The 15811-nt window shown below is 40.1% G+C and overlaps 1 protein-coding gene across 3 annotated transcripts in view; it reads right to left on the bottom strand.

Annotated features, from left to right (window-relative positions):
• Nucleotides 1–15811, bottom strand: part of DNAJC10 (DnaJ heat shock protein family (Hsp40) member C10) — a 78597-nt gene that overhangs the window by 9485 nt on the left and 53301 nt on the right. For all 3 annotated transcript variants that reach the window (XM_038585043.1, XM_038585042.1, XM_038585044.1), the window contains 3 exons: nucleotides 10975–11102; nucleotides 10372–10488; nucleotides 302–403 (listed from right to left, as the gene is read on the bottom strand). In XM_038585043.1, coding sequence (XP_038440971.1) covers nucleotides 302–403; nucleotides 10372–10488; nucleotides 10975–11102 — 347 coding nt within the window. The remainder of the gene's footprint in view (nucleotides 1–301; nucleotides 404–10371; nucleotides 10489–10974; nucleotides 11103–15811) is intronic.

Genomic DNA, 15811 nt, shown 5'->3' with positions numbered 1-15811 from the left:
AGAGATGCCCCGATGTCTACACAGGCCATATAGTTCTGTTTCAGAATCAATGATTGGTTTGGAAATGATCCTTTAATTATTAATGGAAAGCCTATTATTCTATTTTCCTGACAGTCTGACTGGAGATACTGCTCGATCTCCCCATGCGGTGTTAATAGAACTTCAGTCTACCACGATGGGGTAATACTAACAAAAAGGTTAGCTTTACTAGGGAGATAATAAAAAACAACACAAAACCAAAAGCCATTTAAAGATCATTTACTTCTATAATTTACAATACTGTAAATTAATTTAAAATTACCTCTATGAATTCCAAGATCTGTTCAGCAGAGTGATGGCCTTCGTATTCATGAACGTTGGACTGGTTGAACACCACTGTTGTTGGATAAGCCTGAATGTTATACTGTTAGGAATGAGAATACAAATGAAAGATTTTATGCATCTTACCTATTGGTTTCAAATTTATAACCATCTTGCTTTTAAGTAACAACAACATTTAAAAAACCCACTGCTATACTGCTGGCGATTAAAAATTTTTAGCCTGGCCAAATGCGGCAAAGAAATTGGGTTCACGGTTGCACTGGTAAATGACCCTTTTTTATAGCTACTCTCTTAGCCAGAAAATCCACGGGCAAAGAAACATGGAGAGGTGCGCACGGCTAATTATGAGCATGGGCCCTTTTGACTCTCCTGAACCATGACGGATAGATTCGGCTGCAAAGAGCAGGCTAATCTCTAGCTTGAGTCTTTTTGAAACCATAAAAATGCTCCAATTTGTCTAGTAGCAGAAGAAAATAAAGGAAATACAGTAGCAAGGATAAGGAAATAAATTAATAATGTATATACAATCATATTTTAAGTTAAGAATTATGACTCATGTCCTAAGAATATGGTCATCTTTTATTACTCATTCAAGATAGCTTTTATGGTACAAAATACTGTAATTTCTATCTCAGAATTAACATGAACACTGGCCCAGGAAGAATTTCTTTGAAGTTTTAATTTTTATTTTTCTAAAAGTATATAAGGATATCTGTGTAAATTTACTGCAGCTGATCCTTGCATCCTTAAAGTTGACAAGCACTCAGCAAGCAAACTGGAATCTTTGACTAGGATTCAAAAATAGTTTTAGAAAAAAACAATGGAAATATCAAACTTTTGTAATCTGAGTGTAAATTCAAATAACTCATTAGGTATGACTGTTGTTCTATTAATCTAAGTGATTTGCCTGTGTTGGGCATCTTTTTTAGCACTTAAACATGTAGTTTCTTTTTTTTTTTTTAAAGATTTACTTATTTGAGAGAGAGAGAATCTGAAGCAGAATCCATGCTGAGTGCAGAGTATGACACGAAGCTCGATCCCACGACCGTGAGATCATGACCTGAGCCAAAACCAAGAATCTGACGCTTAACTGACTAAGCCACCCAGGTGCCCCTGAAAAATGTAGTTTCTAATCTATTTTTTACAAGTCTATTCAGAAGCTAAATCAACTTTACAGATCTGAAAACAGAGGTACTGAGAGGCTATGTGACTTGGTGTAGGTACCGATTAGTGAGTCATGATTCCTGGCCTCTATTCCAGGTAAGAGGACACCACAGTTTTAAATCCTTACATTTTACTCAATTATCCAAAGGATATTTAACAATTTAGATAAAAGTAGAAAAACTAGAAGACTTCAAATTAAGGTAATTACTGTTATCACATCGTTTGCATCTTGCTCAGCATCTTTTCAACATCACATACAAGACACTCGAAACCAAAGATCTTATTTCATTTTTAAATATAGTTAAATGAAATTTCACACAGAATCGAGAGGGGAAATCATCTAACAAATATCCACATATCCCTTCTCAATATTTAAGAAAGATTAAATTCTTTGTCACACTGGCAGATGGCTTATATCTTTTTCATGATCCCATTTCCTTTCCTCCCTGAAAGCAGGAGCAATCAATATCCTCAAATAAGTGTGTATCCAATCCACTAATGCTTTATACTTTTGTGACATGCATATGTATCCTTGGGCAGTATAGTGGAATGTCGTACAGAAAATTTTTCTGTAATTCTATCATACTCTGTAAACTATTCTGTAATACACTTTTGTCATCTCACAATGTATTTCTGAGACTCACCCATGCTGGTAAAGATAGATCTAGTTTTAAATGCTCTATGGTATTCCATTATGTGACTGGATAATTCATTCATATACTTGCTATTGTCAGATTTCCAAATTTTTGTTAATTTGATGGATTGTTATGATTTGTACTTTCCTGGGACACCTGGGTGGCAAAGCGGTTGAGCGCCTGCCTTTCACTCAGGCCGTGATTCCGGGATCAAGGCCTGTATTGGGCTCCCTTCGAGGAGCCTGCTTCTCCCTCTGCCTGTGTCTCTGCCTCTCTCATGAATAAATATAAATCTTAAAAAAAAAAAAATTGTACTATCTTAAGGGCTAGTGAAGTGCAAGATTTTTTTTTTTTTTTTTTATAAATTTTTATTTATTTATGATAGTCACACAGAGAAAGAGAGGCAGAGACACAGGCAGAGGGAGAAGCAGGCTCCATGCACCGGGAGCCCGACATGGGATTCAATCCCGGGTCTCCAGGATCTTGCCCTGGGCCAAAGGCAGGCGCCAAACCGCTGCGCCACCCAGGGATCCCAAGATTTTTTATATTCATTGGTTTTTTCTAAAAAGAAAGTCTCAACTTTCTCACTTTATCTATTTAAAAAAATTGACTTGTAGTCAAATATTCTGGCACCAAGGTATTCCATCAGTTAAATGCACTGTAAATATTTAGCTTGTTTCCTAATTTCATAGTGTCTTATTCTTTGGAAATAGGTTTAACACTTCATGTACTCAAAATCATTCACATTAATTTTTACCCTGTATGTTGTGGACTGGGAAATTCTTGCTCACACAGAGCCAAAAAGATCTCCTCTACATTTACTTCTGTTTTTAAAACCCGTTTTCTTTCCTTTCCTTCTCCCCCTTTTTTCTTTTTTAAAACGTTTGCTTTTATAAAATATTTAAATTACAAACAAAAGCAGAGAGCAATAAACTCTCGTACTCTCATAGCTACCACAGGCATCCACTCAAGTGCACGCTAACTTCATTTATACTTCCTTCCAACTCTACTCCTACACAAAGATTACTTTAAAGCAAATTCCAGATAATTTATCATTTCATCTATATTTCAGTATATTTAAAACATAAACTTTCCCACAAATGTAACTACACTTTCATTTTTTCCCCTAAAAATGAACAATTCCTGATTATCATCAGATACCCTGTCAATGTTCAAATTTCCCCAATTCATGCTTGCTCATTTTTTTGCAGTTTGTTTGGTCCAAATGAGACCTAAACACTGCACTTTGAATATGTCTTTTAGTCTCTTTCATCTCTTTTCCCACGTTTCAGTGTATCTGTCCAATAAATTAGGTGTTTGTCCTGTCAAATCCTCTATATGCTGGGACTTGCAGATTTCATGCCCATGGTGTCAATATATTCCTCTATACTGATTTCCTATACACGGATAGATCTCAAAGTGTGATTTGATTTAGGTTTCACACACTTGTTCCAAGAATATTTCATAGGTGCTATTATATACTTTCATGATGAGATATATAATTTCTAGTTATTCCTGGAATTGAAGAGTGAATATCAACATAAGAAAATATTTTTATGTAAACAAAGGTTCAAAAAGCTTTTTCATTTTAAAAATTTCTATCTCCTTAGAAGACAATTATGAGGAAAACCTGAGAATCAAACTATAAAGTGCCAAAAGGTAATACTGAGTCAAGAATTATAAATAATTGAAAAATCATGTATTTTATCAAGTGAACTAAATATTTTCCCAAGTTTGGGGGGGAGGAGCAAGATGGCGGAAGAGCAGGGTCTCCAAATCACCTGTCTCCACCAAACCACCTAGAAAACCTTCAAATTATCCTGAAAATCTATGAATTCGGCCTGAGATTTAAAGAGAGACCAGCTGGAACGCTACAGTGAGAAGAGTTCGCGCTTCTATCAAGGTAGGAAGACGGGGAAAAAGAAATAAAGAAACAAAGGCCTCCAAGGGGGAGGGGCCCGCGAGGAGCCGGGCTGAGGCCGGGGCGAGTGTCCCCAGGACAGGAGAGCCCCGTCCGGGAGGAGCAGGAGCTGCACCGACCTTCCCGGGGGAAAGGGGCTCGCGGGGAGGTGGAGCAGGACCCAGGAGGGCGGGGATGCCCTCGGGCTCCCGGGGACAGTAACAGACACCTGCGCCCCGGGGGAGTGCGCCGAGCTCCCTAAGGGCTGCAGCGCGCACGGCGGGACCCGGCGGGACCCGGAGCAGCTGAAGGGGCTCGGGCGGCGGCTCCGCGGAGGGGGCTGCGCGGCCCCGGGAGCAGCTCGGAGGGGCTCGGGCAGAGGAAGAGGCTCCGTGCGGAGGGGGCTGCGCGGGTCCAGGAGCAGCTCGGAGGGCCTCCGGCGGCGGCTCCGCGGAGGGGGCTGCGGGGCGGGAGCGCGAATCCACCAGCGCAGGCTCCGGAGCACAGGGCGCCGGGACACAGCCCAGGATCCCGCCTCCCCCGGGACAGGCAGAGGCCGGGAGGGCCCAGGACAGCGAGGACGCTCCTGCCCCAGCTGAGCACATCAGCGGCCCCGCCCCGGAGCCTCCAGGGCCTGCAGACGGAGTTCCTGCCGGAGCTGAATCCAGGTTTCCAGAGCTGCCCCGCCACTGGGGCTGTTCCTCCTGCGGCCTCACGGGGTAAACAACCCCCACCGAGCCCTGCACCAGGCAGGGGCACAGCAGCTCCCCCAACTGCTAACACCTGAAAATCAGCACAGCAGGCCCCTCCCCCAGAACACCAGCTGGACGGACAACTTCCAGGAGAAGCCAAGGGACTTAAAGTACACAGAATCAGAAGATACTCCCCGGTGGTTCTTTTTTTGTTTGTTTGTTTTTGTTTTTGTTTTGTTTTGCTTTTTGATTTGTTTCCTTCCCCCACCCCCTTTTTTTCTCCTTTCTTTTTCTTTCTCTTTTTCTTTTTTTTTTCATTTTTTTTTCTTTTTCTTCCCTTTTTTTTTTCTTTTTTTTTCTCTTTCTCTTTTCTCTCCTTCTTTCTCTCCTCTCTTTTTCTCTTTTTCCCAGTACAACTTGCTTTTGGCCACTCTGCACTGAGCAAAATGACTAGAAGGAAAACCTCACCTCAAAAGAAAGAATCAGAAACAGTCCTCTCTCCCACAGAGTTACAAAATCTGGATTACAATTCAATGTCAGAAAGCCAATTCAGAAGCACTATTATACAGCTACTGGTGGCTCTAGAAAAAAGTATAAAGGACTCAAGAGACTTCATGACTGCAGAATTTAGAGCTAATCAGGCAGAAATTAAAAATCAATTGAATGAGATGCAATCCAAACTAGAAGTCCTAACGACGAGGGTTAACGAGGTGGAAGAACGAGTGAGTGACCTAGAAGACAAGTTGATAGCAAAGAGGGAAACTGAGGAAAAAAGAGACAAACAATTAAAAGACCATGAAGATAGATTAAGGGAAATAAACGACAGCCTGAGGAAGAAAAACCTACGTTTAATTGGGGTTCCCGAGGGCGCCGAAAGGGACAGAGGGCCAGAATATGTATTTGAACAAATTCTAGCTGAAAACTTTCCTAATCTGGGAAGGGAAACAGGCATTCAGATCCAGGAAATAGAGAGATCCCCCCCTAAAATCAATAAAAACCGTTCAACACCTCGACATTTAATTGTGAAGCTTGCAAATTCCAAAGATAAGGAGAAGATCCTTAAAGCAGCAAGAGACAAGAAATCCCTGACTTTTATGGGGAGGAGTATTAGGGTAACAGCAGACCTCTCCACAGAGACCTGGCAGGCCAGAAAGGGCTGGCAGGATATATTCAGGGTCCTAAATGAGAAGAACATGCAACCAAGAATACTTTATCCAGCAAGGCTCTCATTCAAAATGGAAGGAGAGATAAAGAGCTTCCAAGACAGGCAGCAACTAAAAGAATATGTGACCTCCAAACCAGCTCTGCAAGAAATTTTAAGGGGGACTCTTAAAATTCCCCTTTAAGAAGAAGTTCAGTGGAACAGTCCACAAAAACAAAGACTGAATAGATATCATGATGACACTAAACTCATATCTCTCAATAGTAACTCTGAATGTGAACGGGCTTAATGACCCCATCAAAAGGCGCAGGGTTTCAGACTGGATAAAAAAGCAGGACCCATCTATTTGCTGTCTACAAGAGACTCATTTTAGACAGAAGGACACCTACAGCCTGAAAATAAAAGGTTGGAGAACCATTTACCATTCGAATGGTCCTCAAAAGAAAGCAGGGGTAGCCATCCTTATATCAGATAAACTAAAATTTACCCCAAAGACTGTAGTGAGAGATGAAGAGGGACACTATATCATACTTAAAGGATCTATTCAACAAGAGGACTTAACAATCCTCAATATATATGCTCCGAATGTGGGAGCTGCCAAATATATAAATCAATTATTAAGCAAAGTGAAGAAATACTTAGATAATAATACACTTATACTTGGTGACTTCAATCTAGCTCTTTCTATACTCGATAGGTCTTCTAAGCAAAACATCTCCAAAGAAACGAGAGCTTTAAATGATACACTGGACCAGATGGATTTCACAGATATCTACAGAACTTTACATCCAAACTCAACTAAATACACATTCTTCTCAAGCGCACATGGAACTTTCTCCAGAATAGACCACATATTGGGTCACAAATCGGGTCTGAACCGATACCAAAAGATTGGGATTGTCCCCTGCATATTCTCGGACCATAATGCCTTGAAATTAGAACTAAATCACAACAAGAAGTTTGGAAGGACCTCAAACACATGGAGGTTAAGGACCATCCTGCTAAAAGATAAAAGGGTCAACCAGGAAATTAAGGAAGAATTAAAAAGATTCATGGAAACTAATGAGAATGAAGATACAACTGTTCAAAATCTTTGGGATGCAGCAAAAGCAGTCCTAAGGGGGAAATACATCGCAATACAAGCATCCATTCAAAAACTGGAAAGAACTCAAATACAAAAGCTAACCTTACACATAAAGGAGCTAGAGAAAAAACAGCAAATAGATCCTACACCCAAGAGAAGAAGGGAGTTAATAAAGATTCGAGCAGAACTCAACGAAATCGAGACCAGAAGAACTGTGGAACAGATCAACAGAACCAGGAGTTGGTTCTTTGAAAGAATTAATAAGATAGATAAACCATTAGCCAGCCTTATTAAAAAGAAGAGAGAGAAGACTCAAATTAATAAAATCATGAATGAGAAAGGAGAGATCACTACCAACACCAAGGAAATACAAACGATTTTAAAAACATATTATGAACAGCTATACGCCAATAAATTAGGCAATCTAGAAGAAATGGACGCATTCCTGGAAAGCCACAAACTACCAAAACTGGAACAGGAAGAAATAGAAAACCTGAACAGGCCAATAACCAGGGAGGAAATTGAAGCAGTCATCAAAAACCTCCCAAGACACAAGAGTCCAGGGCCAGATGGCTTCCCAGGAGAATTTTATCAAACGTTTAAAGAAGAAATCATACCTATTCTCCTAAAGCTGTTTGGAAAGATAGAAAGAGATGGAGTACTTCCAAATTCGTTCTATGAAGCCAGCATCACCTTAATTCCAAAGCCAGACAAAGACCCCGCCAAAAAGGAGAATTACAGACCAATATCCCTGATGAACATGGATGCAAAAATTCTCAACAAGATACTGGCCAATAGGATCCAACAGTACATTAAGAAAATTATTCACCATGACCAAGTAGGATTTATCCCTGGGACACAAGGCTGGTTCAACACCCGTAAAACAATCAATGTGATTCATCATATCAGCAAGAGAAAAACCAAGAACCATATGATCCTCTCATTGGATGCAGAGAAAGCATTTGACAAAATACAGCATCCATTCCTGATTAAAACTCTTCAGAGTGTAGGGATAGAGGGAACATTCCTCGACATCTTAAAAGCCATCTATGAAAAGCCCACAGCAAATATCATTCTCAATGGGGAAGCACTGGGAGCCTTTCCCCTAAGATCAGGAACAAGACAGGGATGTCCACTCTCACCACTGCTATTCAACATAGTACTGGAAGTCCTAGCCTCAGCAATCAGACAACAAAAAGACATTAAAGGCATTCAAATTGGCAAAGAAGAAGTCAAACTCTCTCTCTTCGCCGATGACACGATACTCTACATAGAAAACCCAAAAGTCTCCACCCCAAGATTGCTAGAACTTATACAGCAATTCGGTAGCGTGGCAGGATACAAAATCAATGCCCAGAAGTCAGTGGCATTTCTATACACTAACAATGAGACTGAAGAAAGAGAAATTAAGGAGTCAATCCCATTTACAATTGCACCCAAAAGCATAAGATACCTAGGAATAAACCTCACCAAAGATGTAAAGGATCTATACCCTCAAAACTATAGAACACTTCTGAAAGAAATTGAGGAAGACACAAAGAGATGGAAAAATATTCCATGCTCATGGATTGGCAGAATTAATATTGTGAAAATGTCAATGTTACCCAGGGCAATATACACGTTTAATGCAATCCCTATCAAAATACCATGGACTTTCTTCAGAGAGTTAGAACAAATTATTTTAAGATTTGTGTGGAATCAGAAAAGACCCCGAATAGCCAGGGGAATTTTAAAAAAGAAAACCATATCTGGGGGCATCACAATGCCAGATTTCAGGTTGTACTACAAAGCTGTGGTCATCAAGACAGTGTGGTACTGGCACAAAAACAGACACATAGATCAGTGGAACAGAATAGAGAATCCAGAAGTGGACCCTGAACTTTATGGGCAACTAATATTCGATAAAGGAGGAAAGACTATCCATTGGAAGAAAGACAGTCTCTTCAATAAATGGTGCTGGGAAAATTGGACATCCACATGCAGAAGAATGAAACTAGACCACTCTCTTGCACCATACACAAAGATAAACTCAAAATGGATGAAAGATCTAAATGTGAGACAAGATTCCATCAAAATCCTAGAGAAGAACACAGGCAACACCCTTTTTGAACTCGGCCATAGTAACTTCTTGCAAGATACATCCACAAAGGCAAAAGAAACAAAAGCAAAAATGAACTATTGGGACTTCATCAAGATAAGAAGCTTTTGCACAGCAAAGGATACAGTCAACAAAACTCAAAGACAACCTACAGAATGGGAGAAGATATTTGCAAATGACATATCAGATAAAGGGCTAGTTTCCAAGATCTATAAAGAACTTATTAAACTCAACACCAAAGAAACAAACAATCCAATCATGAAATGGGCAAAAGACATGAACAGAAATCTCACAGAGGAAGACATAGACATGGCCAACATGCATATGAGAAAATGCTCTGCATCACTTGCCATCAGGGAAATACAAATCAAAACTACAATGAGATACCACCTCACACCAGTGAGAATGGGGAACATTAACAAGGCAGGAAACAACAAATGTTGGAGAGGATGCGGAGAAAAGGGAACCCTCTTACACTGTTGGTGGGAATGTGAACTGGTGCAGCCACTCTGGAAAACTGTGTGGAGGTTCCTCAAACAGTTAAAAATATACCTGCCCTACGACCCAGCAATTGCACTGTTGGGGATTTACCCCAAAGATACAAATGCAATGAAACGCCGGGACACCTGCACCCCGATGTTTCTAGCAGCAATGGCCACTATAGCCAAACTGTGGAAGGAGCCTCGGTGTCCAACGAAAGATGAATGGATAAAGAAGATGTGGTTTATGTATACAATGGAATATTACTCAGCTATTAGAAATGACAAATACCCACCATTTGCTTCAACGTGGATGGAACTGGAGGGTATTATGCTGAGTGAAGTAAGTCAGTCGGAGAAGGACAAACATTATATGTTCTCATTCATTTGGGGAATATAAATAATAGTGAAAGGGAATATAAGGGAAGGGAGAAGAAATGTGTGGGAAATATCAGAAAGGGAGACAGAACGTAAAGACTGCTAACTCTGGGAAACGAACTAGGGGTGGTAGAAGGGGAGGAGGGCGGGGGGTGGGAGTGAATGGGTGACGGGCACTGGGTATTATTCTGTATGATAGTAAATTGAACACCAATAAAAAAAAAAAAAAAAAAAAATATTTTCCCAAGTTTGACAAATAATACCATTTCTACATTGAACTATGTCTGTTCATGTTTTTAATCCAATAATTAATTTAATCCAATAATTTTGTATCACTTTGTTAAAATTGATTAAATAATTTACTACTCTAAATGTAGACATACATTTAAAATAGAGACCTCTGTCAGTGTAACTTAAAAATCATTTTACAAAATAAAAATAAAGTATTTTATACTTACCATGTTACAGAGTCCCTCATGAATTGTACAATCTAGTGTACCAAATTTAAGCTGACCATAAAGATGCTTTGATGCTTTTCGTAACTCTGGCAATAAAGCTCGACACGGTGGACACCACTATGAAACAAAAATTCATACGCATTGAGCTAAATGAAACAAAAAACCCAAATTTCTACAATAAGCAATATATATTAAAATAAACTATACTTAGTGGCAAATCTTATGCGTGTGTGTATTTAATCCTTGGAGGGGCTACGACAACCCTGCTATTATTTTTAAAGATTTTATTTATTTATTCATGAGAGACACACAGAGAGAGGGAGAGAGACACAGGCAGAGGGAGAAGCAGGCTCCATGCAGGGAGCCTGATGTGGGACTCGATCCCAGGAATCTGGGATCACCCCTGAGCCGAAGGCAGATGGTCAACTGCTGAGCCACCCAGGCGTCCCCATCCTTGCTAATCTTAGAAGCACTATGTATAGGGACCAAAACTGAGTAACACAATTCTAGTACTCATGGTTCAAGACTATTTAGAAAATGCCTTTTTGCTATGACAAGAGAAAATCTGACAACACCGAAATTTGACATGTAAAAATAACTTACTGGGGCAAAGAAATCAACAAGCCACGGTTCCTTGTCATTGGCAGGAAAATTTTGAGGTCCAAGTGTGGTAACATGAGAATTAACACTTTCTTTGGCAAAGGCAAGTATATCATATAGAATCTTCTTTCCTTTGAAATTGAAGAGAAAAATTAAAATCCACATTCTATCCACAGAAACATTTCAAAGTTTTTATATTTAATATAATAAAGAAATGAAGACAAACTTATTGAACACATTGATTTTGGTGAGGGTCCGAGTGTTCTGTATACTATATGTAAATAGGTTTGCTCTGGCCAGAGTACCTTTCTTACATGCTTTGTTTCTTGGAGGACCTATCTTTCCAATGTTCCTTCATTCTCAGTGGCTGAGTAATCACTATTTGCAGTATTTGTGTTCTTTACGCTCACCTGAACTATTACTGTGGCCTAACTACTAACTTTGTTTCTTCAAACTCAACTTCCCTTATGAATTCAAATCCTGTATCACCAATTGCCCAGTGAAAATATTCATATGGATGTCATACAAACATTTCAAATATATTATAATTGAAGCTGTTTCCCCCCAAATTTGCCCCTTTTCTCAGCTTCCCTATCTTGGCAATGGCATAATCATCCACTAGGTGCCTAGGTAAAATTTTCCAGAGTGATCTTTGTATTCTTTCTTTGTCCTTGTATCATAACTCCATCCATTCCATCTGTTATATCTCTGAAACCAATTTTGTCTACTGCCGAAATTCAGTTGTGCCTATTATGATAACCAAGCTGGTCTTTGTGTAACATCTTCCTTAACTAATCCATTTTCAACACTGCTACCACAGTCAATTTACAAAACCATTTATCTGATTATACTGTCCCTGGCTTAGAGGCCTCTGATGATTTCCTCTTGTCTGAAGAATATACTCCATGGCTTGGCAAATAATTTTTTCAACCAGCACATAGTCCATTTTATTATGTGCCCTTTGACTTATTCACCTGATAGTCAATACTAAGACACCTATTATGTGTGACACCTATTTTTTTTTTACAATTTTATTTATTTGACAGAGAGGCTGCACAAGCAGGGGGAGTAGCAGAGAGGGGAGGAGAAGCAGACTCCCCCTGAGCAAAGAGCCTGATGCGGGGTTTGATCCCAGGATCCTGGGATCATGACCTAAGCTGAAGGCAGACACTTAACCAACTGAGCTACCCAGGCACCCTGACACCTGATTTAAATGTCATAGGGCAGGCAAAACAAAATAAAACAAAACAAAAAACAACAATTCACAGCCCTGCAGAAATATTTTCACAAATATTTCAATATGGTTATAAATGACACTACATTCCCCTGCTTTTTCTCTTACTCTGTAGCTGCTGCTGCTTGAATGCTTTACAAACTCCTCTATCTTTGACCATCCTTTACAAGTGATCCTTGGGGTTCTGCTCTTGTCTCTCTATTCACTCTTAGATAAGCTCATTCTCATCCAAGCTTCCATTATGATGGATATGATGATTATTTTTATCTACATTTTCAGTTCAAATTCCTCTCCTGAGGCCTAGGCCTATATTCAACTGCGAGCTAAGGGTGTCTACTCCCTGTCAACTCCTCCCCTCAGTATTCTCTTTCTTACTCAACGGTGCAGTCATCAACTGCCAACTGAGTGTCAGAAACCTGAGCTTCCTTCTCTTCCCCACATCTAAATCATCATCAAGTTATACTATTTTTTTTAAAGATTTGTTAGAGAGAGGGACTATGCACACAGAGGGAGAAGGAGAGGCAGACTTCCTGCATGCTGGAATCATGACCTGAGCCAAAGGTAGATGCTTAACAGACTGACCCACCCTAGTGCCCCTTAACTTTCTATTTAAATACTGACTTTGTATTTAAAAATCAGTTCACTTCCTTTCAACCACACTACCATTATTTAAACAAGGCAGCCGTTTTCTCTTAGATGGATACATCAGGCTTCTGTCTTCCATCCCTTCCTCTAATCATGCTTCTATCCATTCTAGGCAGCCACCTTCCTAAAATGTACTACTAGTTAAATCCTATGTCTCCTTAAATCTATGAGTGCATCTGTTTTCCTTCAGGATGAAGTCCAAATTCCTTTGTCTGACAGATGCCACACAGACTTTAGAACCCTCTAACCTTGTCTCAATCCTTTCCAACACTCAATCCAGTTATCCTGAAATCTTGCTTTCTAAGAATGAATAAGGCTCTCTCTTCAGAGTCCATGAGTACGTGTGCTGGTTCTGGTGCTTGGAACATGCTTGCTAACTCTTCAATTGGTTAGCCATTACTTACACCTTAGATCTCGACAAAGAGATTGCTTTCTCTAACCTCAGATTGTCCCTCCTAAGTGTTCTTCCTCTTGAGTGCAACCCGTGCTTGTCTCGGTAGTCGTCAGTCTCCAAGATTATCCTCAATGATGGTTATTACCTCAGGTATTCATACCACTGTTGAATCAGGGTTTGGTGTATGTGACCAATAGAATATGGCGGATGTGATGGCGTGTCCTGACTGACATTAGATTACATAAAAGATGTTGTTGCTTCTGTGTGTCTCTCTCTGGTCATTCATTCTGGGAGAAGCCAGCTGCCACGCTGTGAGCAGCTCTACAGAGAAATCCATGTGATAAGGAACTGAGGCTTTTGGCTGACAGCCATTAAGAACTAAGGCCCCCAAACTATCCCATGAATCAGCCTGGTACCAATTCCTCTAGCCATGGTCTAATCTTTAAATGACTATTGCTCCTGCCTATCCCGACTGCAAGCTCATGAGAATACCTGAGCCACAACCACTCAGTTAAGCTGTCCTCAGATTCCTGAATACCAGAAACTGGGACTGTGGACGAATGTTTGTTGCCTTAAGCCACTAAGTTTTAAGATAATTTATTATTCAAAAACAGATTATTACTCTTCACTTTGGATATTTTAAAATTTACTCATTTACTTGGTTTTCCTTACTAGTCCTGTTCCTTAAGGTAGAGATTTAGTTCACATTTTTCCCTATTCCCCAGGACTATACTTGGTATAAGTAAACGCTCATTATCTATTTATTTAAATCCAAGGAAATTAACAGCAGGTATGCTATAAAGTTATTGATGGCACATAAAAGGAAGTACATGGAAATCTGTGGTATATTACCAGGGTGGGGAGGAGTTTTCAGTGGGTGATTTGGAGTTTGCTAAATATTTTTAGAGGCAAGAAGGAATGATAAAATAAGAGGAAGAAAAATCTTGTGTGAAGGCACAGAGGAGTCAAAGAACATGGTATTTTTGAAGGATATACAAACAGCCAGGGCAAAGATTATTTGGAGGGGAAGAAATGGGATAAGACTAGAAACTGGGCAGAGGCAGTACCCTATTAACAACTGTTTACAGAGCCTACTATGCACCAGTCACCATTCTAAGTGCTGGAGGAGATAGACTGGTGAGGGAACCAGACAAAGTCATTGCTCATGTGAGAAGGAATCTGAAAATTACCTTAAAAGAAGTCAGGAGATGGCAGGTGGCTTCAGTTGGGTCTGATGCCCCCAAGGGAGTGGCTCTTACACTGGAGTGGGGGCGGGGGGTAGGGGTGGCCTCTACCAACCAGCATACCAGCAACAGTCATGGCCAGTCTTGAAGCCAGCTGTGCTGGGAGCTAACCCTGCCCACCAGTGTGACCACAGTAGCCATGGCTGGCCCCTTACCCAACCCAGCAGTGTACCTGCAGCAACTGTGGCTCGGTTCAACAGGAGGGCACATGTCGCCACCAGGGGAGCCCCCACCCCTCAAGCACCTGGCTCTGGTGATTGGGGTGGGGGAGTGGGCCAAGAAGACACTTTCTACAGAAGGCCACTCCTTCCTGACCACATGTAATTGATCTACCAGATACACGAAACAAACACAGAGTTAGGCAAAAGAGGAGACAGAAAGAATAGGTTCCAAACAAAAGAACAAGACAAAATTTCAGAAAAAAACCTAATAACTGAAATGGAGAAAAGCAATCTACCTAATAAATGTTCTAAGTATTGGTTATAAAGATGCTCACTGAAGTCAGGAGAAGAATGGATGAACACAGTGAGAACTTAAAGAAATAAAATATATCAAAAATGAGTCAGAGCCAAAGAATTCAAATAACAGATACTAAAAAGACACTAGAGGGAATCAACAGCAAGTTAAAGGTAGCAGAATTTACCAGGGATCTGGAAGATAGGGTTGAGGAAATCCCCCAGGCTGAACAACAGAAAGAAAGGAGAATAAAAAAGAAATATAGGTTAGATAAAGGAATCTTTAGGACAACATCAAGCATCCTAATATTGACATTATAGGTCTCAAAAGGAGAAGAAAGAGAATAAAAGGCAGGAAACTTATTTGAGGAAATCATAGCTGAAAAACTTCCTTACCAGGGGAAAGCAGAGACTTAGGGGGCACAGAGAAGACCAAAGAAGTAGAACTCAAATAAATCTACGCCCAGACACATTTAAAAAATTCTTTCAAAGTTTGAAACTAAAGAGAAAGAAAATCTTAAAAGCTGCAAGAACCATGCAACTAGTTACATATAAGAGTACCCTCATAAGATTATGAGCTGATTCTTCAGCAAAAACATAGCAGGTCAAGAGGGAGTGGCATGATTTATTAAAAGTGCTGAGAGGAAAAGTTCTACAACCAAGAGTACCCGACCCAACAAAGATCTCATTCAGAATTGAATTGTTTATAGAGATACAGGCCTACCTCAGGAAACAAGAAAACTCTCAATCTAATCTTACATCTTAAAGGAACTAGAAAAAGAAATGAAGTTCCAAGTTAACAGAAGGAAAAAATAAAGAGCAGAGCAGAAATAAATGAAATAGAGACTAAAAAAACAAAAAATGTTAA

The sequence above is a fragment of the Canis lupus genome, chromosome 36, assembly GCF_011100685.1.
Source record: "Canis lupus familiaris isolate Mischka breed German Shepherd chromosome 36, alternate assembly UU_Cfam_GSD_1.0, whole genome shotgun sequence".
NCBI classification, from domain to species: domain Eukaryota; kingdom Metazoa; phylum Chordata; class Mammalia; order Carnivora; family Canidae; genus Canis; species Canis lupus.
Note: the sequence above shows the minus strand (reverse complement) of the source record. Positions and strands in the feature narration are given on the sequence as shown.